Source organism: Pagrus pagrus, assembly GCF_965226575.1.
Source record: "Pagrus pagrus genome assembly, chromosome: 20".
Lineage (NCBI taxonomy): Eukaryota > Metazoa > Chordata > Actinopteri > Spariformes > Sparidae > Pagrus > Pagrus pagrus.
Window position 1 is genome coordinate 13981478 of NC_140207.1, and position 25760 is coordinate 14007237.

The 25760-nt window shown below is 43.8% G+C and overlaps 1 protein-coding gene across 6 annotated transcripts in view; it reads left to right on the plus strand.

Annotated features, from left to right (window-relative positions):
* The window catches only part of neto1l (neuropilin (NRP) and tolloid (TLL)-like 1, like), a 70516-nt gene that overhangs the window by 26828 nt on the left and 17928 nt on the right, over positions 1–25760 (plus strand). For 3 of the 6 annotated variants that reach the window (XR_014621111.1, XM_084339826.1, XM_084339827.1), the window contains exons 5-6: positions 19778–19819; positions 20842–20969. Coding sequence is in view for 5 of the 6 variants with exons in the window: in XM_084339826.1 (XP_084195952.1) it covers positions 19778–19819; positions 20842–20969 (170 nt within the window). In the remaining variant the exon portion in view is untranslated. Of the gene's footprint in view, positions 1–8073; positions 8162–19777; positions 19824–20841; positions 20970–25760 lie in introns of all 6 variants that reach the window. The other 3 variants (XM_084339828.1, XM_084339830.1, XM_084339829.1) reach the window with 3 other exon arrangements.

Consider the following 25760-nt stretch of genomic DNA (forward strand, 5'->3'; position numbering starts at 1 on the left):
CTGTAGTCATAAACTCTCCAGAGGAAACGAGTCAGGAGTTTAAAATAATTAATTGAGTTTATCAGCTGTTCCTTGTGCGCAGAAGCGCATGTTAATGTAGAGATGCACACATCGTTTCTGCTGCTGGAGGATCACTGCAGGTAATGTCATCCATATTTTCCTCATTAAGGATGTACTTCTCCCCTCACATCCCACCCGTTATTGATCAGGATGATTTTTTTTTTATGATCTGTGCTGCCTGATCCACGGACTGAGAAGGGGACGCAGCAGCACTGCTGTTCCTCCTCAGTTTGATATCAGTTTATTCTTCCATATGCATTCAAACAAAGTGGTTGATGGGACAGATGATTGTCAAATGGTGGGGCAGAGGGTCCAGCAGCCTTGGATCACATCCCTTTCCCTCAGCGAAGACGAGTGATACTGTTTAATATGTGCCAGGCCCTGGCGCACCTGGCTCTTTAAGGGAATGGGAGAAGACACTTGGATTGGTTTGATTTATTTTCCGCCCAGAACACACCCATGACTAAATCAGAGTCTAAATACCAACTCTTTGCGCCACACTTTGCACCCACATTATCCTCCATTTATCTAGCAAAATGGACTTGGACACGCCCTAAACGCAATAGCACGATGTGCTTTAGACCACCTGAGTAGGGTCCCATGTGTGGAAAACACCAGCTCCAATACCATGGTTAGTAAAGCCATCATAAAATATGGAAAACTGTCCACGTTAGTTAAGCTGCCATAATACCTTGCGCAAATTACGGGCGTGACTTCCGGCGTGTCCTGTTGCTTAACCGGAACCGGCGTTTCCCATGGTAACAGAATGCTAATCCTTGTTTGTAGAGTGATTGGTATATTCATTCATTCGTGAAGATCTGGGTTAGCGACTCTATTGTGCAAATACGGCTAACACTATTGTTATTGCTTAGCCACTTAGCTTCTAACACTTCTAAAGCCTCGAAAGCGCCACAAATGCGACGGTTACTATGATACTTTGTGACTGACGGCAGTTCTGACAGGAACCGGCATCTTTTATTATCTGTATGTACGAGACAGACAAGCAACTCAACATCCACACTGTGATAGATGGAGAAAACAGCTATGTTACCAAAAATACAGACAAGACTGTGCTGTTCGATCTAAACAGCCAGCAGTCTTGGACAGGGCCATTGTAACTCCTCTGTCTGCTCCTGTTCACCCTACTGCCTGGTCTTTCTTGGCACGTAAAAAGTCATTTCACTTTAATGGACAGTTAAAAATGGGGACATTTCTGGGGACAGGTCCAGCTGGGGGCAGATCACCAAAGAACTGTCCCCGGAAGACAAGGACGTCTGGTCAGCCTACTTTAAGTCTTGGTGAAAATAGAGGTAACACAATTTTGGAAACAAGCTGTTGAGAGAAAATGACAATACAGAGCTTCACTGCTCGTGTAAATGTGAACGTATGTGTGACTTGCAACCTTGTGCAATATCATACTGACATTGTCGCTCATGAAGCCGGGTGCCACCACACAGATGTCACATTGCTAACAAGGCGACGCTCGACATCCCTGATGCGACGTGATGCTGGCTTTCTGTGTGACACGTAGATGCAGACCTCAGGGTCTTAGTCTGACGTCTCTGTTTCTGGGTTATCATCGCTCTCACAAGTCCAAGGCTAGTGACCTTAGACCCTCACAATGACAGCGGAGCACAGAGACCACATATCCAGAAACCTTTTGCCGAAGCTGTCTGAATGAATCCCAAACATATGGAGCTCGGATGTTAAACGGGAACCAATGCGCCGCCTGTGTTGGACACGCGATTTGATGGGCGAAAGCGTTGACAGTATATCATACAGTGGTTCAATGGCAGTCTGTCTGACATTTCCAACTCAAGAGTGATGGGCAAAGGCCGGAAGATGAAGGTGGAGAGCGGAGAGGGGAAGAGAGGCTTTCCTAACCCCTCTCTGTTCTGCACCATGGGATAGCGAGCACCAGCAGGAGGAGGCTGACATGACAGAAGAGAGGAAGGTTGGCATGTTGACAGCTGCAATCTCTCTCTGTCCCTCACACACAAACATGCATATGAAAGAAGAAGGGCTGATTTAAATACAAAAATCCTGCTGTCACAGGTCAGGCGCACGGCTCTTTTCATCATAATTTGTTAAAAATAAAAAAAAGTAGGTGCCCCGTCAACACTTTCACCTTGACAAGTGAACTATAAAGTTCGGTTTTTTAGGATGCAAAGTGTGCCACGAGCTCCCTGGAGAGCATTGTTAAAATATTTTAGCTAGGATAATAACACAAGTGTGCTGCAGGAGCCGATAGAGGGCAAAGCCATCAAAACTGAGAGTATGCAGAGCCCTTAGGGAGGATCTGGCACGGGTTGTAAACTTAACTTTTTCATTGTTTTACAGATTAAAATCAACCAAACCTTTATCGAAAAATATAGATGATAAATGGTGGTTTAAAAAAACACGTGGTAAAATATTGTTTTACTCTGCCTCCACAGTATATAGGCTGTAATAAAAAATCCGCAATCTTAGTAAATCTACACAAAAAGATTACTGTATTGATAGCCACTGTAATCTGCAGTGTCTCTCCTTGACTCCTTGTATCCTTAGCTGATATTTCAGTGGGGTGCTGGGGGTTGAGTGCAGCGACTTCAATGGAATTGAAAATAGATACTGAAGAAGCGGTAGATGAAAAAAAGAAAGAAAAAAAAAGACACAGGATATGAATAAGGTCCAAAAGAGGCAGTGCAACATTGCAGTCATTAGACCTTTCCCCCTCACGCTCGAGCCCGTGAGTGTCCACGCTTGGAGCCGCTACATTTCATGGACATCCTAAACACAAGAGACACGTATAGATTAGCCCTCAAGGGCAGTCTCACACTGAGCCCTTTGGTGCTGACTGATTAAAGATTCAGCTTGACGGTTCTGCTCCTGCTTCGACTAAGGATATCAGTAGAGGGGGACGCCGCCGCTGGATCCTTCCTAAAGTCACAGGCGAGATTATGGTGGATATTGTCCTACAAAAACTTTAATCTCACTCTGAACCCATTTCTTTGTCAGTCAGGCTGCACCCTGTTTTATATTCATATGCAGCTATAAACTTTCCCTCACTGGAAATGCTCACTTCAGGCAGTCTTCTAGTGTTTTTACAATGCAGCTGCAGCTTATTTTGGGTGTAAAGCAGTTGGAGAGGTGGCTGGTGGAGTGTAAGATATTCACTTTAATCTCTCTGATTTGAGCAAGTGGCCCTCAAGCCTGGTTCTCCAACCTTTGAGCCTGTGTCAACTAAAATGCTTCCATTGTATATCATGAAATTGCTTCCGATGTAAACGAGACTCAGAGCCTGCAGCCATGCCAGCATCTCTTTGAGGCTGCACTCGGAGCGTAAATGCTGACTGCAGCATGCTAACATGGTCACAATGGCGATGGCGATGCTCGAGGAAAAGTCAGAGGATCACCTAAAGGTCCCATCTCATAGAAAGTGAGATTTCCATGTCTTTTTGATTATGAAGCAGGTTGAGGCGCTTCGTAAACACTGTGAAAATATCAAAATTGATCCGCGAAGAAATGCACACAACCCGTTTTCAGGAACCGCGTCATCGAATGAGCCGTCAGGACCACAATTGCGCCAAATTACATGGCAACCAACAGACGCACACTGCCGTCCCTTGAGCCAGTGTTGCTAGCATGGCTAAAAATGTTACCTTCAAATGATAACACAAGAAAACTGTTTTATAGCGGGAACTCTGGCTTTTCTAATGTTTTTCTGCATTTCATCAAGGACTGTAAGACCTATTTTAATTCAAACCTCACTTTCATATTCAAATGAGGTTTTATTCTTCTTCTACACGTAGGTCAGATTGTCGGGTCAGCAACAGAACAGCGCATCTTGAGAAGCTTGAAGCTACGCCTCAAAACCTTTGCATTTTGGCTGATACTTACTTATACATTATACAGTAGGAACTTTCTGCATAAGACCAGCAATATGCTAACTACTTCAGGAAATAAATGAGAGACTCTTTCATTATCTGCTGAAAGGCTTTCTTTCTTTGTATGAGTGCTTATCAGATTGTCAGCCTGACAACCCCGAACACAGTTGAATATGACTGTCCATCAGTGGTTGGAGCGCAGACTCTGGCAGCAGTCCAGTCTTATTAGAAGGCATTTCAGGGGCCTTTGCTGACTGAAATTATGAGCCTGTCAGAGAAGATGTGTCCATATGGGAGCATGTCAGAGCAGTCGTAAAAGCAATGACAGCAAGCCGTACGACAAAATGGAACATCTGGGCACTTAAAGCCGAGCACGCATGCAAATCTTGAATGTACATACGCACCCACATAATTGGATGAGGTTGCTATTGCATGCGCCCACATACTTGCACACATATAGGCACGTATACAGACGAATGCAGAGTCTCTTCGCTACAGTTTGATCGACCACAACACCATAACAACCTCATATCTCACCCTCCTCTCAATGAAATCTGTCGCTGCTGACAGCGATCAGTCATATGCTGAGATGGGGGTGCACCGAAATTTATTGCGCGATGCTCAAGCGGCCTCTCCCCTATAGCGTGTTGTTGATGGCGAGGAGGAAAGATGGGCACGGCAGTGTTGGTGGGCTTCGGCTGATGGTTCATCAGTAGCTCAGTGTGCATGCTGATATTTGTTGCTGTGCCAACAGGGACTTAATCAAGTGCCACTGCAGTGAGTGGAGGTGTATTTATGTGTGCACACCTATTTATGTCCGTATGAGAAAGCGGTGGGATTGAACATCTTGTTTTACTGTCGTGAGTAAATCTCAGAGGTCTTTCCTGTTGCGAGGGTGTCGATGTAAAGGAACAGTTTTTGGAAATACGCTTATTCTCTTTCTTTTCTGCTAGTAAAGCCAATCACCACACCATGTCTTTAATCCTAAAGAAAAAAAACGAAGCTTAAAATCGATAGCGTTGCACATAACTCCGTGTAACACCACAGTGTGCTGTTTTTACACTTGTTGGTTTAAAATAAGTGTTAAATAGCTCTATATTCCAACAGTAATCACTGTAGAGCGATGTGGTCAGTGACCGATGTCTCTCCTCCCCTTGCTAAAAGAGAAAATACACTTTCTGGTATCCCTGCCTACTTTATCCAATCAGGACAGAGAACTCCATAAAGAGGCGGTCCTGTCTGCTCGCGACCGCTCAGAGAGCAGGATCCTCCTGTTCGCTGCCACCGAGCATTCATGTGGTGACGTGGAGAGGAGGGAGAACAGGCCCCCTGTTTTCATGATATCTTTACGCTATGCTAAGCTAACAGGCTCCTGGTTTTAGCATCATAATGAAATAATGAAATAATAGTGGTATAAATCTCTTCATGTAGCTCTCTGTAAGAACATTTTCCCAAAAATGTCAGTGTTTTCCTCTCGGGGGCTTAATGTTTGTGTTAATATAAGCTAGGTCAGGTGCTAAAACTTAGCACAGGTCCGTGACTGCACGTAATACTTGTCGCTCTGATTGTGAAGGTGACACCACTCTGTAGACTATACTGTAGGCTGGGATATAGTATATAACTTATAGTGTATAGTTTAGAGAATATTATAGATCCTTAATGAAGCTGACAGAAGGGTGGGACTGAGGGGAGAAAGACGCAATTACAAATCCATCTGCTACTGCAGCACCACGGGCAGCGCCATGGATTTATCAATACACGGCAGTTAGGCTAGTGATATTTCAGAGCCGTGGTCGAGGCCATGGATTCCAACTCGCACAAACTTCAGTCAGATAGAGGATAAATGATTCAGGAAGACTTGACAAGTATATTCATCTAAACAACCCGGCGAGATGGCGGGGTAACAAGGGGGATGCATTTTTGGTCATTTTGCTAACAAAGGGGACGGCACCCCCCTCCTCATATCGCCTAGCCCATGTCCTTGTATGTGTATATTATGCATATTTGCATTTGTGCTGATATCAATGTCGTGTTATGGATTATTGGCTTCCAGTGCCAGCCATAGGTGAGACTGCAGTCTCAGTAGATGAAAGCAAAGTAACCCTGACTGTAAAAGTACATCAGTGCAGAACTTTTAGACCTGGATCAGTGGGAGTTATTGACAGACACTCAAACAATCTGACCTCCTCCGCTCCGCTGTGAGTTCAGGAAGGATATGCTACAGTCAGCATTTTTCTTTTTTCTTTTTTTTACACGCAGTAGTAGCTGCTGGAGAAGACTTTCCCTGAGAAACACCTGCAGGATTTTCCAAACAGGCCCTCTTGGGGATGAAGCAACAGATAAAGGATGAGATAAACCTGAAATTAAAATTCAGTCGTTAACTACTCACCCTCATGCCTCATAGCAAAACAGAGCTGCAGCATTCTCCTGAACAACTGAAACAGACGGGGAATTGTTTTAAAGCATGAAAATCAACCCAGTAAAGGGCTCCATACAGCTCCTCCACCATTATACAAGTCTCTGGAAGCCCCAAGATCCAAAATTGATTTAAAAAGACAATATCCACACTCTCGACCTGCGGTTGAGGTTGTGCACCCACTTCAAACACCTTTAGCTTAACAACTGCAGTGAGGATTTGGCTCTATAAAGAGTTTAAACAATGTTTTTTTAATCAATTTGGGATCTTTAGCCTACCAAAGACTTGGATTAGGCCATGGAGCCATTTTATATTTCCTTTTCAGTCGTTTCTTTACGTTTTAAAACAAGTCCCCATCTACTTCAGTAGTTTTGGAGAATGCTGTTTTGCTGTGAGGCTCCAGAAATGTTTTGTGGACAACGAAACTTCACCCGACTTTTCATCAACATGGGGGGCGATTAGATAACGACTGAATTTTCACTTTTGGGCAAACTTATCCTTTAAGGAGGCATGTTCAACAAGGGACTGGGTTCTGTGTTACTCTCAGCGGATATTTAGCACATTCGGTATTAATCTCAATTACCCAAAGTGAATTTATAATAAGATGAACGCACGCTTGAGCGCTCGCTGTCGCTGTGATCCTACGGGGGCACAGGATGTGTGAAGAAAGAGACAGCAGGGAAATGTCCTCATCTTTTCTTCGACAAAAACTTTGATGACAGATTCTTTCTTTCTTTATTTTTTTTGTCAATACCAGTTTGACTCATTTAACAGCGTAAAATGCAAATAACAAAGAGTTCAAACTACTGAAATACTTAAGGGTGTGGATTTCTAAAGCAGCCCCCCCATTTCATTTCAGTGTTCAGGCATTTCAGCTGTTTCATTGTTCCCAAATCGCTGGCGAAATGAAGTCCAACACCGCGGTCACCCTCCATTACCCTCTAGCCTGCTCTGCTGGGAGTTGTTTGGAACAGTAAAACCTGAGGTTGCAAGTGTAAATGCAGTTTTCAGCGTGCAGATAGAAATTTAATTTCTATTAGTATGTGACTACAGACCCACCACCCTCTCTCTTTCTCCGCTGATTGCATTTACTTATTTGGATGTAATGGCCACAGCTTGAAAATATGCCATGCTGCAAGGAAAGCACTCAGCCCTGGGTATTTGCCACCATTATGTTTAACCACTCTGGGTGATTACTTACCTGGCAATTTCATGCGATTTCATACTTAATGTGACGTTTTGGGAGAATTGACACAATCTTTGATGCACACAAAGTGAATGTTCTTCTTCTCCAAATAATATCCAATGAAATGAGCGTTCCGGCGGCTGTGACACCAGATTTGTCGGTTCACTGCCAGTCACCCCCGTCGAGCAGTGTGTCCAAGAATACTTTGCTGACTGGCATAAATACTTTCTGCCTGTTATGGCCTTAATGCACAATCAGGGTTGGCTAAATTTAGCAGGCTTAAGTGTTTTGGAAATAGACTGCGTAGAGAGAGCCGGGGAGGGGGAGAGCAAGGAAGACAATGGCACAAAGAGTGCAGTGTATTACTTTTATGATGAGCTTATGATTTTGTGGAGAGGAAATGAATCCAGTTCAAACAGATCAGACCATCGTTTATTGTCATGAACAAAAAAATACTGCAAGAGGAAATTAATCCAGTTCCGTTTGAACAAATATGGAATGAATTAACACGAGGGTCAAAAATGGCCTTCTGTGTCCCCATACAGCTGCTGTTTCCATCATTGGTTGAAGAGACTCCAGCCCTGCATGGATTATCCTCTGGGCTCAGTGGGGAGAGACTCAGACCTAACACAGGTAGCCCACCACACTGAATATTTCCATTCTGATTCAGCCAATTTAACACCTGATGTCTCCCAACAGACAGGGGTCAGAGTGAGGAAGACAGGAGATCGAAGCTTGTGGGTTTGTGCGAGTCAGGGTCCGGCAGCCTCACTTCATTTATCTCCCATGACGGGCTCACTTGGCTCGGTTAGCTTTTTGGATGTTGCGCGGTCAGAGAGGCTGGTGTCTGGGGTTTGAAAAGAGGCTGCGTGTCCCCGCATGTGATAGCAGAAAGCAGCATCCTCCTGACGTGTTTAAAGAAAGTAGTTGTTCAGGGGGAAAAAGTCCATTAGAAGTCCAGTCACACATGTAATTCGATGGAGAGAAGATGGGACTGTTATTTTGTAATATATTATAGCATGTTAAGACTTTTGAAATGATTATTGAACTCTTTTTTTTGACTCTGAGGATGCTGCATCTTGGCTTCGTGGCCAACAACTTTATTGTTTTGGTTCAGTTTCACTGCTCTCATAGCATGCGTAGCTACTTTACGCTACACAACTTAGCAATTAGCTGCTGAACAGAGAACTTAAAGGTGAGTCAATATTGGACTTTCAATAATCAAGTGGCCAGAATCACAGCCTCAAATGTTGCTCCGTGTCTGCTGGACGCAAAAATAGCTAACTGCCAACAAGTTCACCACATCAGCTTTAAACGTGAAATATACTTCCTTCCGTTGCCCCTATTTGCAAAAAAAAAGTGTATTAAAAGACAAATTCGCCATTGCAAAATTTTAACCTTTCTCTGTTTGTGTCTTTTCCAAAACTACATAGTGCGCCTTTAAGTCTTGCTAATAGGTAAAACTCCAAAAGCCCTGGACCCATGCAGTGTGATAGGATCTTTTCCATGAAAGCAGCCCTGCCTTGTCACATTCACATCTTTTCTAACCCCACGTTAGAAAAGTTTGTTTGCAGGCTTTCTTGTAAAAAATAAATAAAATAGCAGTCCAGAATTCCCTGGTGACATAACTTCTGGAGCCGCAGAAGCGAAATACTGTCGCTTTGGGTAACATTTGCTGTTTTCTCAAGTGCTCAATGTTCAGAATATCTCCCTTGAGATTTGTCCTCAAAGTGAATGTGTCATTCTCTAAATGCCTCACTTCTGTGCACGAGTTAACTGCACTCCATTCTGCCAGCCTTGTTTCTGGAAACACATATTAGAAGTAGCTGTTGTAGTCGCTCATGTGTTGTCGGGATTATGTTCTCAAAGGGAACATGAATGTTGGAAATGTATCCAGCACAGCTGACAGTTGTGATTGTTACCAGAACTGTGGGGTTTTATAGCTTGTGCTGCCTCTGGTCTAATGACCAGCTCCCTTTAGAGCTCTTGTTGTGCCACACAGCTGCACTGGTGGTGTAATATTCTTAATGCAGCTGTAAATCCTATTACGCTTCTTTTCAACAATATGTCAATCACTTTAGTGATGGAGAAGTGTTAGAAACTGTGGCTCTTGGAGGCCAAAATCTCAATCTGCATCCTTCTCTCTCTCTTCCTGTTTCCTAATCTCTCTCTCATAATCTCACTCTGCCTCTGTCAGTCTCTCCATCGCTCTCACACAACCCCAGATTTACTTTTTCCCCGAACTCTCTTTTAATTTCCTTCTGCTCACTGATTCAGTTTCTTTAAAGGCTAATATTACACGCAATTTCACCCAAAAATCACATAATTTCTCATCTTAAACCATGTTACCATGACTGTTAGTGCACTCACGCGGCAAGCTGTTTGTTCTGCATTCCCTTAAATCCACTTGTGTTTGCATTGGCCACTAGCTAAAGTGTGTTTGGCTGCGGTTTATAACCCCACTGGGTCAAATTGTAGCCTGTTGTTGGCATAGAGAAGTCTGTGAGCCATTGATTCTCCCCTGGGCCCTCAGGAACAGATGCAGAGCGGCAGTGAAAATTGAAACAGGAGTCGGCTACCTCTCATAATTGACAGTGAAATGAAACACTATCTCAAGAAAGCAATCAGACTCTCAAATTACCTTTTTTGGGGGGGGCATTGTTTGCAGATCAGCACAACTGTCCTGGCTCTGTCCCTTTATGTCATTGTGTGTCTTTTCTCTCTGTGCCTCGCAGACAGTCTGTGTGCAGTAATGAGTGGCAGAGAGGCGATGTTGTGTTGATTTATTGCATGGTTGCCCAAATGGAACCTGGATGGAATGTGTCTGTCATTGGGGCATCACTTAGATAGAAACACCTGTGATGCCTAGGGACAACTAACTGCTCCATCAGGAATGGGTTCCTGCGTGAGCCATCAATGCATCTCACACACACACACACACACACACACACACAAAACACGAGTTTACACAGTTATCCTACACACACAAAAAAAGTTTTTTCTCTGCATTGACAAAGCTTCACACTCATTTACACAAATCTGCTTGAAATCAGATGTAGCCGTACATACCAGAGGTGTAGTGGTGTGTATATGAAGGTATATAATGTATGGCGTGAAAAGATACTCCGCAGTTTAGCACTGCACTTCCGTAATGTGTGCCGGACTCGGAATGGACAGTTCAAAAATAAAAGTATCAAAATCGATGCAGCAGAACCAACAATAATGTCTTTATGATCCCAAACATCCCTGTTCCTTGTCAAAATATGGTGCCTCCATTACCCACAACGCAATTCAGGACTTGGATGTGTTGTGCAAGTACCGGCCAATGTAGCCTTTAGTGGCTAGCCTCAAGCAGCAATGAGTAGCGGGCTACAGACATCTGGTAAGCTCACCTCTTTGCAACTCCACCGTTCCAGATTCTCAAACTCGTAGTCTTCAGCCACAATGCTACGCAGAGTCAAGCAACATCACTTGAGTCAGTTTTATCAGGTTAAAGATATAACATGTGGTAGTTCTGCATTAAAATGTCTAAGTTGTGTACATTATCCCAAATGTTTCCAACAATGTTCAAACCCAGAGACGTTTACTCAAGGTAACGGTGCCCTTCTTTAGGTTGAAGTCGGCGACTGAGACTAAACTTAATGCGACTAAGACTTTAAACATTACCTCATCTGTGAACATTTGTTCCTGAGTCTCATCAGAGATTTTCATCAGCAGTGGTGGTTGCTACATCAACAGTGAACGAGTGTGACACACTGAGGGTGTGTGTTTGTGTTTGTGTGGTTGAATTCAGGACAACTCTCTGTGAACTCAGTAGTCCACTCACCTGAGACTCTGGTTCTCTCTCTTCTTTCCCCCTCTTCTCTCTGTAATGTTACGTTCATGAGGTATAGCACATTTCCCTCCAGTCAGCAGTCAACAGTACAGTACATAACACCCAACAATGGAGGTCAGTTCCGCAGACATGTACAATCAGTAGCGTTACCATTTAACTGTGAACGGAGACTTTTGAACCCTGACCTTAGCCTTTAAGGTAGTGCTTCCTTACAGTCAATGAGTGGCCTGTCTAGGCTGTCACCCATGATGTGGAGAACCACTGTCTAATGGATAAACTCAATGGAAAAATGTCCCTTGCCTCCCTGTCGTTTCCATAACTTGCGATCTTTGTAGAGGGGTATGAAACACTAGTAACAGTAGCCAACAACAAATGAAATATAACACCAACAACAGTCACAAGCCAGAGGAAGAAGCATCCGCAGATGGTGATGTGGCAGCCACTGAATCACAGTGTTTCACAAGTGTTGGTGATCAGGGCCACTCAGACTGCTGTTAACTGAACGTGTGCTGTTATTTCAAGCTCACTTTTATAAGTAAGCTGGTCCTTCCTCTGTGTTTTGGTCTTTGGAATCACCAGTTGTGGAAAATAACTTGATACATTCAATCAAGTATGTCTTTAGGTATAATTTTGAGGTACCTGTACAGGTATTGCAGTCCTTACATACTAAAGATACGGCAGTCTTCTTGCTGCACTGTTTCAAACAGTAAGCTTCACAGCGTACCCATCTACCAAGACACCACTGCAGTATTTTGTTCCACCACATCCACATGGGATGGGGGATATTGTTCTGAAGGTGCTGGAGAAGAAGCGCTGTTTCAGGATCAGCTTTGTGTCCTTGTCAGTGCTTCCCAGGGGCCTTCTGGGAGGAAGGAAGGAGGAGAGAAGGAGGGGAGCAGTTAACAGCTTGACCAATAGACAGGATGGAAGAACACACACACACAACACAACTATGAACACACACACACACAAAGCTGCACACACACAGCCATAAACAGATTTCTCAAATCCATCACTGTGAATAAAGCTGCAAAATGAAGTGAAACTCCATCCCAGCGACCGAATTCCCTGCTGTCCTTTGAAAGCAAAAATCTTGATGGACAACTTTATTTGATGTGACACGTACAGTGTGAGCGTACAGGCGGCTGCAGAATGAGCTCAACTCCGAACAGCAGAAAATGTTACAGGAAGAGAGTATGGACAGAAGTGTGGACAGAGAGATGGGTGAACGGACAAATGAACAGATTAATTAGCAAATAAGAGGTTTTCTCCTTCAACACGGCAGTGCTCTATGGGCTGGAGACCAGAGCGACATTTTAGTCAGTGCAATCAAAACTAATTAAGAAAGTAAATGAACAAAACAAACAGCAGTGTATTTTTAAAATACAATGTATTGTATCTATACAGATATCTAATATATGTAAAGTACGTCATACTGTATGTTATTTATGTTTATATGCTGGAATCACTGATATGCCACATGTTTGAAGGCTGTATATGTCCATATACATAACTGAATATACTAATATATGCACATATATCGTATGTTATAACAATAAATCTATTCATTCATCTCATTCATGTGTCAGTATAATATATTTGGCATATATTTGAATGAACCTACACTTTAACACATGCGTTCTACAAAGACTTTACATAACTCAGTTGTACATTACATATATAAACCCTATGTTGCTTATATGTTTGTGTTGTACAGTATATGCCAATTTCTACATAATGTTGTTTTAACACATACAAAAGAGGGCACCGATTTTGGTGGCAATCTATATGCTCTGTTTATCAGTTGTACTTATGTGAACCTACATTTTTGAAAAAAGGTAATGTATATTTTTGAGATATATGTGGCATTTATGTCTGTTATCATTATGTGGACATATAAAAGCCTATAAAAGTCCATTCAGAAACATACGTGAAATCATTTTAAATAGTATTTCAATTCATGGGGCATTGTATGTAACACTATATGGGCAACATACTGTATGTGTGTCATACATATAGCGTCCCATATTTTTAGATATTTATGTGTCTACAGTATACTGTAACCACCTTTTCTATTAGAAGTAATGTAAACATGCCTGAACTGAACTAGGCATTGACATTTCTATCTACCAATACTGTTAAATAGCATCCAGTGTAAGATCAATACAAATGAACCGATTTGAAACACGGTGCGAGGTGTTGATGAAGCTGAAGATGAACGAGATGACCCTGAGAGTCACGTGCTCGCTCTGCTGAGTTGTCCTTGAGCAAGACACTGTATCCCTGTCCACATCAGGAGCTGCTCTACAGCTGCTTCTTTTATGGAGATCAATAATGTATCACATGAATCATTGGTTCACACACAAGGGCAGAGATCACACAGTCCTTGTAATCTATATGCCTCTGCAAGGCTGCGACTGTCCGTCCTCGGACGTTTATTTAAGCTGATACGTCTGGACACTGAACACCTCCACTGGAACGTACAGTATTGGGGTTAAGTGCCTTGCTCAAGGACACTCTAACTATTGGTGGTTGAGATAGGAGTGGGGATTAGTCTGTAGCTTTTTTCCACTGAGGTTTCGCAGGTCCTCACTGCAGTCAGTGTATCAATACAGGTCAAGGGCAGGCTGTATTAATGCCTGTATGAATGTGAGGCAGTGAGTTAAGCCTCCCTGGATAAATAACAGAAAATTTGCGATTCATGTCACAAGACACACTCCTTTTCTTCCTGTATTTCCCTCTGCAGTCCAGTACAGTTCTTAGCGGGATCGTTGGTGTGTAGCTGTGGCGTTGGGGTACACATCGCTGCTAATCGCTGTTCGGGGCACGGACCCAGCTCACTGGCCATGACACCCAGGGTGTGGTGAATCCTATCAGTCCCCAACAGATCCTGTTGCCCCCTCCTTTCACAGTCACCGTCCTGTATAGTCGGGCTGTCATCCGTTGGGTCAACAAAGCCCTGTAGAATGGGTATTAGCTATATAGCTAATCTTTATAGCAGCGTTTGATCTAAAAAATGGGGGTTTTCACAATGGCCTTTTGTTTGCTCAGGCAATGTTTTTTAAATAGTGCCGTATGTAACATGTAGGTTTGTTTTGGGAGAGCTGGGCGAGATTGAAAACCGCGGACACGCACTCAATACAGGAAACTGTGAAAGTATGACAGAGACAATCACCTCTGCCAAAATTGTTCTTTAGTCGTGATTGAAAGGGCTGGAAGTAATCAAAGTGAGGAAAATCTTTCCTCCTCCTCCTCGATCTCCACCTCTCTGCCTCTTCTTCCGTCTGTCTCCTCAGCTCCATCCATCCACAGCTGCGCCTGGTGTGATTAATGGCAGCCATTCATTAGCTTGATCAACCACTTTAGCAGAGATTATTAATCAGATGCTTATTTAAATGTCACCGCTGAGCAGCTGAGAGGAAATGAGGCCACTGGGAAATTGAGTTTTTGTGTGTGGGGCTGCTCGTGTGTTTGTTTGTGTCCTCTTGCCACACGGTGATAACCACGAGCCTCATTCATAGGGTGCTTTACATACATCGGGCTCAGCGGCTAATACTGAGGGGAGGTGCGGCGACGGAGCCTGATGTTCAGCTGCAAATGAGATGAAATGAGACGTGTTGTGTTTCATTAATGAAACATAGTGCTGTGCCTGTATTGTGAAGAGCAATAGGAAGTTACCAGGAATTTACAATCCCCTGACAGTTGTGTGTTTCATGTGTGTACGACCTTATAATTCTGTATCGAGCCGGCATTTGCAGGCTGCTCATGCTCGCTTCCTGGAGCATTTACACGTCCGTACATTCAGCTTTATCTCTGTAAATCTCTGCTTTGGCTGGCGATGCTTTCGCATGGAGGTGCATAAGTACTGTACAATGGTGTGAGTGTATTTTTTATGTCAGGATTAAGTGTTGTAGGAAGATGACAGCCTATTTTTTTCTCTCTTTGAGGAGCTCAATATGCGCAGTGCTGTGGGGCAACTTGAAGTCCTGGGCTTTAAAGTGAGCATTTTTCTGTGTTGCAAAGGGTAAATACAGTAAGCCCCAGAAGATTACACACTTAGACGAGCTTTATGAAGAGAGGAAGGAAGAGGGTGTGGCCATGTGTGGATGTGCTCTGAATTCAGCTCACTCAGGCGGAGGCATTTGTACAATGCAGTGGAGAGAGCGAGCACTAAAGAGGAGCTGCAGTGAGAATACAATGGCAGCACAGACTGCACATATCCCACGTGTCCACACGGGGGTATTTATTATGATGTTTAATATTCGACGCAGCAACACGCCGTGATGCTTTTGAAGTTTCCGGCAATCAAATATCACATAGGTGCGACTGAGCCGAGGCATCCGGCTCATAAATAACAAGGTTAAAGCCACGGGCTGCGGAAAGAGTACACGTACTTTGTATAGTTCATCAATCATTTTATCAATCCGCGCAATTGATTGAATCGATTAATCAAGGAGAGCAGCGAAGGAGAGGAGGTGATTGATGGCGGCGGCAATGGAAGCCGACCTGATTGAAATTCAGAAGCCGGAGTCTAAAAAGGTCAAGGGTCACGCGAGAGGCATTTATAGGCATAGCAGCCTCTTAGCGGGACCTTGTTGCCAAGTTAAGGATAGCCTTTATCAAAAGTGTTTGTGCGCGCGTGTGTTTGTGCGGACATCATGCATCCATTCCTCCTGAGGTTGCTTGGCCTTGTGATCGCGGTGGGTTAAGTGATGCCAAAGCCCAATAATAAATCTCTGACACAACCAGCACACATGACCTGAAGGTCACCGTTTCATTAACTGTCTTCCACTTTGATTTTCTCATCCCTCGTCCCTGTCTGCCTCCCCACCTGCCCACCTGCTCGACACACACACCTATGCATCCAGTGGAAGGCAACATGGAGGAGGCGCGGGAATAGTCTGACATTTTGGGAAATGTGTTTATTCACTTAATTGCTGAGAGTTAGAGGGGAAGGTCGATACCACGCTCTTGTCTGTTGGTTACATATGAGGCTAGAGCCAGAAGATGGTTAGCTTAGCCTAGCATAAAGAAACACTCAGGGAGTGTCAGACTAGCTCTTTTCCTCGTTTCCACCATAGACTATATAAAACAGAAAATGTCAGTAAGAATTGATTCAGCACAGCTGCTACATTGTTGTTAGCAGTGCTGGCTCAGGCGTGTGTGAGCTGACCATTCAGAGCAGACTGGGTATTCAGGACGGGGGGGGGGCCTTAAAGAGACAGGAGCTAAAACAGAGCGTTTCAGACAGAGGGGGATTACAGTGCCGCAGCACTGAACAGTATGAGAAAACTGATGTGTTTTTGAGCACTAAAGCATGTAAACCTATTCTAGTCGTAACCCAGAATAGAATTTTGAACCTGAAAATGAGCATTTTATGTCTCCTTTATCTGATTAATCAGGAACATAATTAACAGTGGCGTTTGCGCTGTCTCATGCCTTTGTACAATGGCACATTTATTAAGCATTGAGCTGGAGGGCAGAATTGGAGACTCTCAGCGGAGCAACAGTCTGTGTTGTGCTGTTGAAAGAAAAAACAATCACTTTCTGTGTTAAAACTCGCCACCTCTTCAGATTGCGAGCAGCCATGTGGGTGGATTTGTTTGTACCGTACGAGCAAATAACGAATAAAAAAAATTGTTGCTCAATCACACATAACTATCCACGGCCAAAGGAGCCACGTGTAAACTGCATGGTATTCCCCATTCAGCTTTTTATAGATCAGATCCTTTGAATCTTAGTTGAAAGAAGCAATTAATCAGGAAGGGATTGTAGCGAGAAGCCCTTGAGTCGACTCTAAGCACCTCTCTTGACTGCTTTTCTGTTCACATGAATCTTTTACCACGTCCCTGTTGGTATTGGAAGCGCCGAGGAGAGAGAGGGTTTTCTGCAGCCTTGCTAGATTTGCACACAGGTATTCAACGGGCTCTTCTTCTTTTCACCATAAGGGGAAGTTCAGCTCCTCTGAATCCCCACAACAGCCCAGCTGAAATCGTGCCAAGGATCTCTCCCCTTTGATTATAGGTTTTATGCAGCGAGTGTCATCATCAAACACAATGAATGCTCATCCTCCCTCACCAGCCATTTCATTCACTTTCTTTTTTTTTTTTTCATCTGGTGTTCTGTCATCAGGCGTACAAGCGTTGTCAGGTATATACAGGACCTGCTCCTCTGGTCCGGCTCACAAACACCGAAGCGCTGACTCATGTCTAGACAGAAAAATTAGGGCATACATACAGACAAGAAAAACTGTGACATTTAGGCAAGGTGTTCACGCTGCGCAATCAGACCTCATTTTCCACACTGAGCTCAGTCAGTGGTAGCCATGTCTCGATTTGCAGAGGGACAATCAGATTTAATGTGAAGCCCTTATTTCCGCAGGCTCTGTCCTCAAATGAATGCAGCCTTGAGCTCACAGCTAACAGCGTATCTTTGAAAGCAAAACTGCCCCGTCACTACAGGCTGGAATAAAATAGAATCAGCAGGAATGCATTTAACACTGAGGAGTTTTTGATTTCAAGCACAATGCTGCGTGTCATAGCACGGCGACAAGGTGACATGCCACGTCGTCATGGTGAAATTTGAGCTCCGCAATTAGTCCAACGACGATTATCCTGTGACTAGTTTAATGGTTTCCATCATTATTTGCTTTGATTGTATTGAAAACTGAGACACAGCTATTCAGAATAAGTTTTGAATAAGTGAAAGGCAGGTTCTTAAAAATTAAATGATTTATTTTGTCGTTGTAAAAGTGAGTATTTTTCTCCTGGAGTTTGGTGGGTAGAACACACAAAGGTCTCCGCACAGCACACACACACGCACACAGAAATGATGACGTGAAAGAATGGTAGAAAATGTTCAAGAGTCAATTTCTGTCTTGTGTGAAGTCATCTGAGCAGCGATATTGAATCTTTGGGGGATAACAGACGAGACTGTGATGTTTCACTAGCAAGACGAGGTAACACACCTCAGCGAGGCCGCGCCTGTTGATGTAATTTATTGCAACATTATACCAGAAAAAAAAAAAAGAAAAAGTGTTCAAAATCCTTTTCGTTTCAAGCTGACTTTCAAAACTTTCACCAGACGCTTCCCTTATCTAATTTGGCTGACAAAATGTACGGCCTCAGCTCGGCTTTGTTCAAGTTTTTATTCACAGCGTGTAAAAGTTTGGTTAAGGATTAGATTCACATCCCCCAGTGGTCCGCCGGAAATTTCTGTAACCTTTCTTAAGGCCATTTCTAATGTTTCTGCTCTTCCATTTATCTCTGTTAAGCTTCAGTTCTGTTTTGTTCTGACACTACAAAAGGGAACAAAGATAAGACTTCAACATATTTGGTGAGCTCAGAGGAGTTTTCACTCATATTTACTAGGTCAGGTCAGCCCAAAAAAAAACAAAAAAAAAGATCAGTTGTATTCTTACGGCGACTTTTTGTACAAGTTAACTGTGACATGACAGTGACCTTTTGTAATGTGCCTTTAATTGGCCTGGCTGTTATTCCCCCAGAAAACAGCAGCTGTCTTGGTTTCAAACCGTACCGATGGTGTCCACAGCTACTTTGTCTAAGAAAATGTAGCTGGTTATACTATACTCAACCTAATTAAACCAAATTACTGTCAAAGTTGCTTTAAAATACAGCTGCATATTCTACCGATTATCATGTCGAATGAAAGCCTGGGAGATCTGCACTAGAGTTTGACCTTGATCCTCTAAATGTGCTTGCAAAAGCCGTAATTGCCAGTAAATTTGGTTGATTCCATATTTTGACGAATAGCCTATAGCTCTAATGAAGGCATTTTACATCATTTCAGAGGAGTGGGGAGCTGTGGTGAGCTCGTTCTCTGCATCTGTTTAGCATAAGAGCAATTCACAGTTGTAACTTTGTGTTTTTCAATGCGCTGTACTTCTTTTCACATATGGTTGAAGGACAGACCCTGTAATGAAACTAAGAAACATAAGGTTTAATCACTCCAGTAAAGGTCCAGTGTGTAGGATTTAGCGACATCTAGTGGTGCGGTTGCCACCCTCTCTTACGTCAGCCATTGAAAATGTGAAAAACACAAAATGCACTCTCTATAGTCGGTGTTTGGTTTGTCTGTTCAGACTACTGTGGAAACATTGTGGCAACATGGCTGTTTAAGAGGACCCACTACCTCTGTGGATGATATGAAGGACAGCTAACGTGGCGGCAGCTTTGTTCTTTAGAGCTGCAAAGAAAAGAGCGTAGGCTAGCGAAGCACTGAAGGATGCCAAAATAATTTGGGAAGTGGCAGCAGTAGTAGTTTTCTCTGCAGGAAGCTCCTCAGTACATTGTTACACCTGCTTGTTTTTGCCTTAGTGAGGATCCTGATTTTGTAATCATGTATTAAAAATGAACGCCCCCACCCCTTCCCCTCTTCTTCTGCTCTCTCCTCAGATCCGGACTTTGCAGACATGGGAGTACCCCCACCTCTGCCCTGTAGGTATACTCACTCTCTCTGTCTTTCTGCCTCTGATTCTTCCTCTCTACCTTTCTGCCTCACTTGTTTACACATTCACGCTCTCTCACTGCTCTTTTAATATCAACAAAGCATTCTGTGGTTCCTCCGGTTATGTATACTGATCGGCTGCAACATTAAAACCACTGACAGGTGAAGCAAATAACATTAATAATCTTGTTACAATGCAATGTTCTGCTGGGAAACCTTGAGTTCTGGCATTTATGTGGTGTCACCTGAGACACACCACCCACCCATACACCATTGCAGACCAAGAACACCCCCTCGAAACAAGGGCACTCCCTGATGGCAGTGGCCCTTCCGGCAGGACAGTGCGCCCTGCTACGTGATGAATACGGACTTAGGAATGTACTGAGGGACATGACAAAGGGCGCAAGGCGTCAAATCGACCTCTAAATTCCCCAGATCCCAATCCGATCGAGCATCCGTGGGATGCCCTGGAACAAGTCCAATCCATGGAGGGTCTGACATTGATCGGATTTGGCTCTGACCAGTTGAGACATGGACTTAGGACCTCTGGGGGTGCCCTGTGGTGTCTGGCACCAGGGCGTCCAATGGGTTGCGAGGTGGAGCCTCCCTGGATCAGACTTGTTCCAGTACGTCCCATGGCTGCTTGAATCGGATTGGGATATGGGGAATTTGGAGGCCAGATTGATGCCATGAGTTCTTTATCATGTTCCTTGGGATGTTCTTGAGCAGTTTTTGTGGTGTGGCAGGGAACATTGTCCTCCTAGAGGGACCACTGCCATCGAGGAGTGCAGTTGTGTTCGTTGAGTGCAGGGTTGACTTGGTCTGCAAGTGTTTGGGGTTGGTGATTTCCACATGGTTGCCGGAACCCAAGGTTTCCCAGCAGCACATTGCACTGTAGCGAGATGATCAGTGTATATTTTTGCTTTGTGAGTCCATGTGTGCCTTCTTGAGCCGCACATGTGTATATATGTGTGCATGTTTGTGTGTGTTTATGCATATGCGTGTGTTTCAGCCTGTCAGTATGACTTGGTTGGTCCAGAAGGTATCGTTGAGTCCCATCAGATCACCAGAGACGGGAAGGCTGGCGCCGCCGAGGCCGTCGACTGTAAATGGTACATCCGCGCTCCGCCGCGCTCCAAGGTTAGTGTGACATAAGCTACGCTCCCATCCAACTGCGAATTAGATTTACTGCCAAATTTTTTGAAATGTCACATAAAATGAAATGGTAATGAAATTGTGTCCCCGTCAGCTGGCTCGATGACAGAATAACACAGTTACATCAGACAACAAATCAACGGGAAAAACAGATGCTGCAAGACAAATACTGCGTGTCTTCATTCCCGCTTCGAGATTCTATTGAGATATATTAATTTGCCGTCTTCATTCATGCAGTGAGATCAGAGGTTGCATCAGGAAGCTTTGATATTACATGTGGGTTTGTCTGCAGCTGTCAGCAGTGTCCCAATGTGAGTGTTCGTGGCTGCGGGGGGACTTGTTCCCCTGCTAGGGTCAGACAGATAGGCAGAAGGGTTTATTTGGGGTCAGGCCCATTTTTTTAATCAGCAAGCTGTTGCCAAGAGGAAGAGAGGGATGGAAGGAGATAGAGATAGAGAGGGAGGGAGGGGAGTGGGGGTAAACCGGACAGACAGAGAGAGGGAAGGAGCCTTACTGCTGATGAAATAGCGTTGCCATGCAGTTTGACCCTGAGGCCTGCTACAGCCGGTGTTTGTTTTCTCTGCCAGTGTTCGCCACGCTGCCCTGCGTGCATACACATACACTGAGTCACGTCCGCACACACGCACGTGCACACTTTTACCACATCGCCTAACACGCAGCAGACATGCTTCCTTATCTGCCAGTTACCTGCGCTGCATTAATGCTACGGGATTAAAAGTTTCCCGAGGGTAGAGCAGCAGTGCAGGGAAAGGCCACGTTTTACAAATGCTATAACTTCTGCTATGAGTCCATAGGGCTCGATCATATGGGCACATACACAGCCCAGTCCTTGACTGCAGTAAATCTACTGCAGAAATAGTGTCGGCCCTCTGCTGGGTGCTTTTGCAGGGTGTTATTTAATAGAAAAAGGCAACATTTTTACATTGACTTTTATGGTTAGAACAGTTGATTCAAGGACAGAAGCTCTTATGAGGCCTGCGTTTAGAGGATTTAAAGGGATTGGCTATATTTATAACACTGTAATTGTGAATGGTGAGGTAAAATAGACCTGCAATTTATGTTCTGATGACTAAAGGATGCTCAAAAAGCTTATTTAAAGGAGCAGTTCACCTAAAACTGGTTGAAGTTTTGTCCTCCACTAAGTTTCACAGCAAAACAGCACTGCAGCATTCTCCTAACGAACTGAAGTAGATGGGGACTTTAACATTACGTTTGACTTCTACATTTATATATTTATATAAATATATTTTATATAAATATCAAGTCAATACATATAAAATGGTGAATTTCCGTATAGCTTTGCATCAGTGGGATTCAGTTCAGAGAATGTGTGCATTCTCCTGTTACTCCCGGGAGTGAGATAAGGCAGCTGCAATGTCAGCTTAACCGTGTCACTATTTGTTTCACTAATTCAACGCCTGTTAATGATACAAGATGTTATCCTTCCCTTTCTGAGGCCACCGCGGAGATCTTTTCAAAGACATACAGTCCACATTTGGGAAGCTATTAAGCTTCGTTCCATCCCCGATGAAAACTCTGATTTGGTTGATAGTAGTTTTTCACGCAGGTTTTTTCATACCGTATGATATGATAACACTGTGACTGTGATTCATGGCTGCAGCAGTTGCTCGGCTCTTATCTGACGTATCCTTTGGGTCACATATTTCTTGCCTGCGCCCTTGTTTCCCTTCAGAAATGTCCTTTAGATTCAGCTGCTTTAAGGCCTGAAGGCCATAGGAGCTATAAGGCTGCGTCACCCACCTATAGCCATTTTTTTTCACCATAAGCACTCATGTGGAGCCTTACAATAAGTGGAGCATTGAAGCAGGTATTAGAGTGGACCCTGGCAGTTACAGTCAAATCACTCTTAGTGGAGCTGCGTGAGACTGCCAGGAAGTTGTGGCTGTACACAACCAAAGACGACAAAAAAAGTCAGTTCTGTGTGTTTTGCATACGTGCCTCCGTGTGTGCGTGTATGTGCGTGAAAGGGTGACAGAGTGAGTGAGCCCGGCAGTATGATGTATTTTACCTGCTCTGGATCAGTGTCATATTACGCCCTGCAGGAGTGTCTCACAAGGCAAGTCATGGGCCAAAGGCTGACAGTCATTGGCACTGATGGACAAGTCGGCAAATAAAAATTTTGGCACAAATCTATCATCAGTCGCACACAGTCCTGGAGCTCTCGCCTCCATCAGCAACTGTTCACACTCGGTTACACATAAAATACATAAAACGTGCCGTATCACTCTGTTCCTCACTTCCTCTCTCTTTCCAAAACACACACACATGCATGCTCACACGCTACCGCAGTGAAGCCCCGGCCCCGTCGCTGTGTTTTGTGCACGCGTGAGGTTGTGCTGCGTGCAGGGTAGGGCTTTCATTTCCCTATGCTGATACAGTACTGCACTGTACCCACTGTGCCAGAAAACAGCACAGAGATAATGACATCCTATACCGGAGGCTCTAATTAGACTGCACCGGAGCACTCCAGAGAGACGGGAGGAGAGGAGGACAGAGGAGGAGGAAAAATGGGAAAGGAGTGGAAAAGGCAAAGATATACTTAATAATGCATTTTATTGGAGATCTGAATGTATAGGGATGAAGTTTAGGGGTGAGATGGCAAATGGTGGAGGGAGGAATGGCCTGAAAGGTAAGGAAAGGGGAGAGTGACTGAAAGATACGTGCAGGTAAGCGAGAATGATCATGTGTTGTTGCCAGAAGTGACAGCACTGCACCAATATTAATGCCATAATGTGATTGCTTTACAGCCCCAATGAGTCAGTTTTCATTTTAGCTCCTCCTATAAATAGATTTCTCAGAAAAATACCTAAAAAACAAACAGATTAAAGGGGCACTGTGTAGTTTTGGAGACAAAATTCAAACTCAGAGTTTTAATATTTACAATATTAATGAGGCAATAATACAAACTCAAATTTTTCCGCAACTGAATAAACAAGCTGTTCTCAGAGGAAAAGAACACTGTTTGAAGCGAGAAAGGTGGCAGGGTCCGCCACGTATAAACAAAGCAAAACAGCATGAAACTGTTTGTTTATTCAGTCACAAAAAGGGAGAGAGTTTGTCTATTTAGTTTGCTTAAAAAAAGAAATCAGCCATTGAAGATCTTTCTCTTCCGATTGAAATTTCCTCCCCAAAACTACATAATGCCCCTTTAATTAGCTTCTACTAAAACATCAACGCGCAGCACAAAATCACCTTTTAGGATAAAGAGATAATCTGTGTTTTAATGACAAAATTGGATAATAGGTTTAACAAAATAACTCCCATCAGTCGCAGTGTGTGTTTTTCTCACAGTTTGTTCTTCTTGTCTGAATTCAGCTGACAGCGGTTAGTTGTGGAGGAATATGTCTTTCACATTCTCGCATTGACTCATCACAGTTTTTTCCCTCAGACATCATTTGTGTCTGCTTCCCAGCACACCTGCCTGCACTGTCTGACACCTCCGGTATCTTTTCATGAACATAATGGCCACAATATGGACATTCATTCTGACTGTAATGAACGGCGCGAAACACAGCGAGGACATATTCGTGCCCCCGATCGCTGATGGATTCTGCGTCGTTATTGGGCGCCGCAGAATCAATGGCGAGGCAGCCTGTTTTTCCTGCTGGAGCCAATCTCTCGTCCTGCAAATTGATGATTGTATCTATCTGATTCATTGCCGTCGTTTGGCTGCGTGATGCCATCTGCACTCGGATTTTTCTTCATCATTGGTCAGTTAGAGGAGTTGCCGTGGAAAAAACAACCGAGGAGCTTTGATTTATGAATACGTGGGGCCAGGAAATGAGGCCTTTACAGTCAAATCTAGCAGACAGCATTTTAGTGAATGTAAAGGTTGAGCAAAAATCTCACAGGTATGAAGAAGTAGCAGTTATTACATTATATTTCCATGCTTAAACAGCAGGATGCAAACGACTCTCGTCCCATCGACGCCATTTCATGTCGTAAAAACGATGCATTTCTGATCTAGGCTGTCGTCTTTTACAGCATAAAAGGGTGCATGTGGCAGCATAGTGTGAAGGCTTTTCTCTTTTATCACTGTGTTGCCCCTCTCCACCAAATAACAATAATTGAAAAAGCTTCTGGTTCTTGGTCCTTTCAAGTTTAGCTCGCAACTATCAGCACTCACAATGGCAGCCATGTCCAGAGGCAACATCTCCGTCCGTCCTGCTTTAGTTTTTCAGGTTTTACGGTTCTCACTGCCGGCAGCAGAACGACAGCAGTTGGATTTTTTGGAAACACTGGTAGATCTCTGATGCTTATCGTCGAGGTTAATCTCTCTGTACTGTTCTATTTAACTCATCCAGGAAAATAGATCTGTGGATTACAAACCCATAAACTGTAGCTGTAACATGAGGGATTAAGAAAGAATATTACACCTGCAGGAATGAGCATGAGGGTCCTAATTATTATTATCTTTTTTTTTTTTTTTTAACAATAATTACTATTACTTTCTTGTGAAACTGTATCAGGAGTCTGCAACAAGTGCAACTCATAAGTGATATCAATGAAGAGCTCATATTCGGGTGCACTGTCCTGCTGGGAGGGCCGCTGCCATCAGGTCGTGGCCTTGCTTCGAGGGGGTGTTCTTGGTCTGCAGTGGCGTTTGGGTGGGTGGTGTGTCTCAGGTGACAAGTTATAATGTTATATGATTTTTAATTAGTGCCCCCTGGTTGAATTAACTATTACTGGTAACAGCCTGCTGCTTTAACTGCACACTTTGTGCTGTGCGTGGGA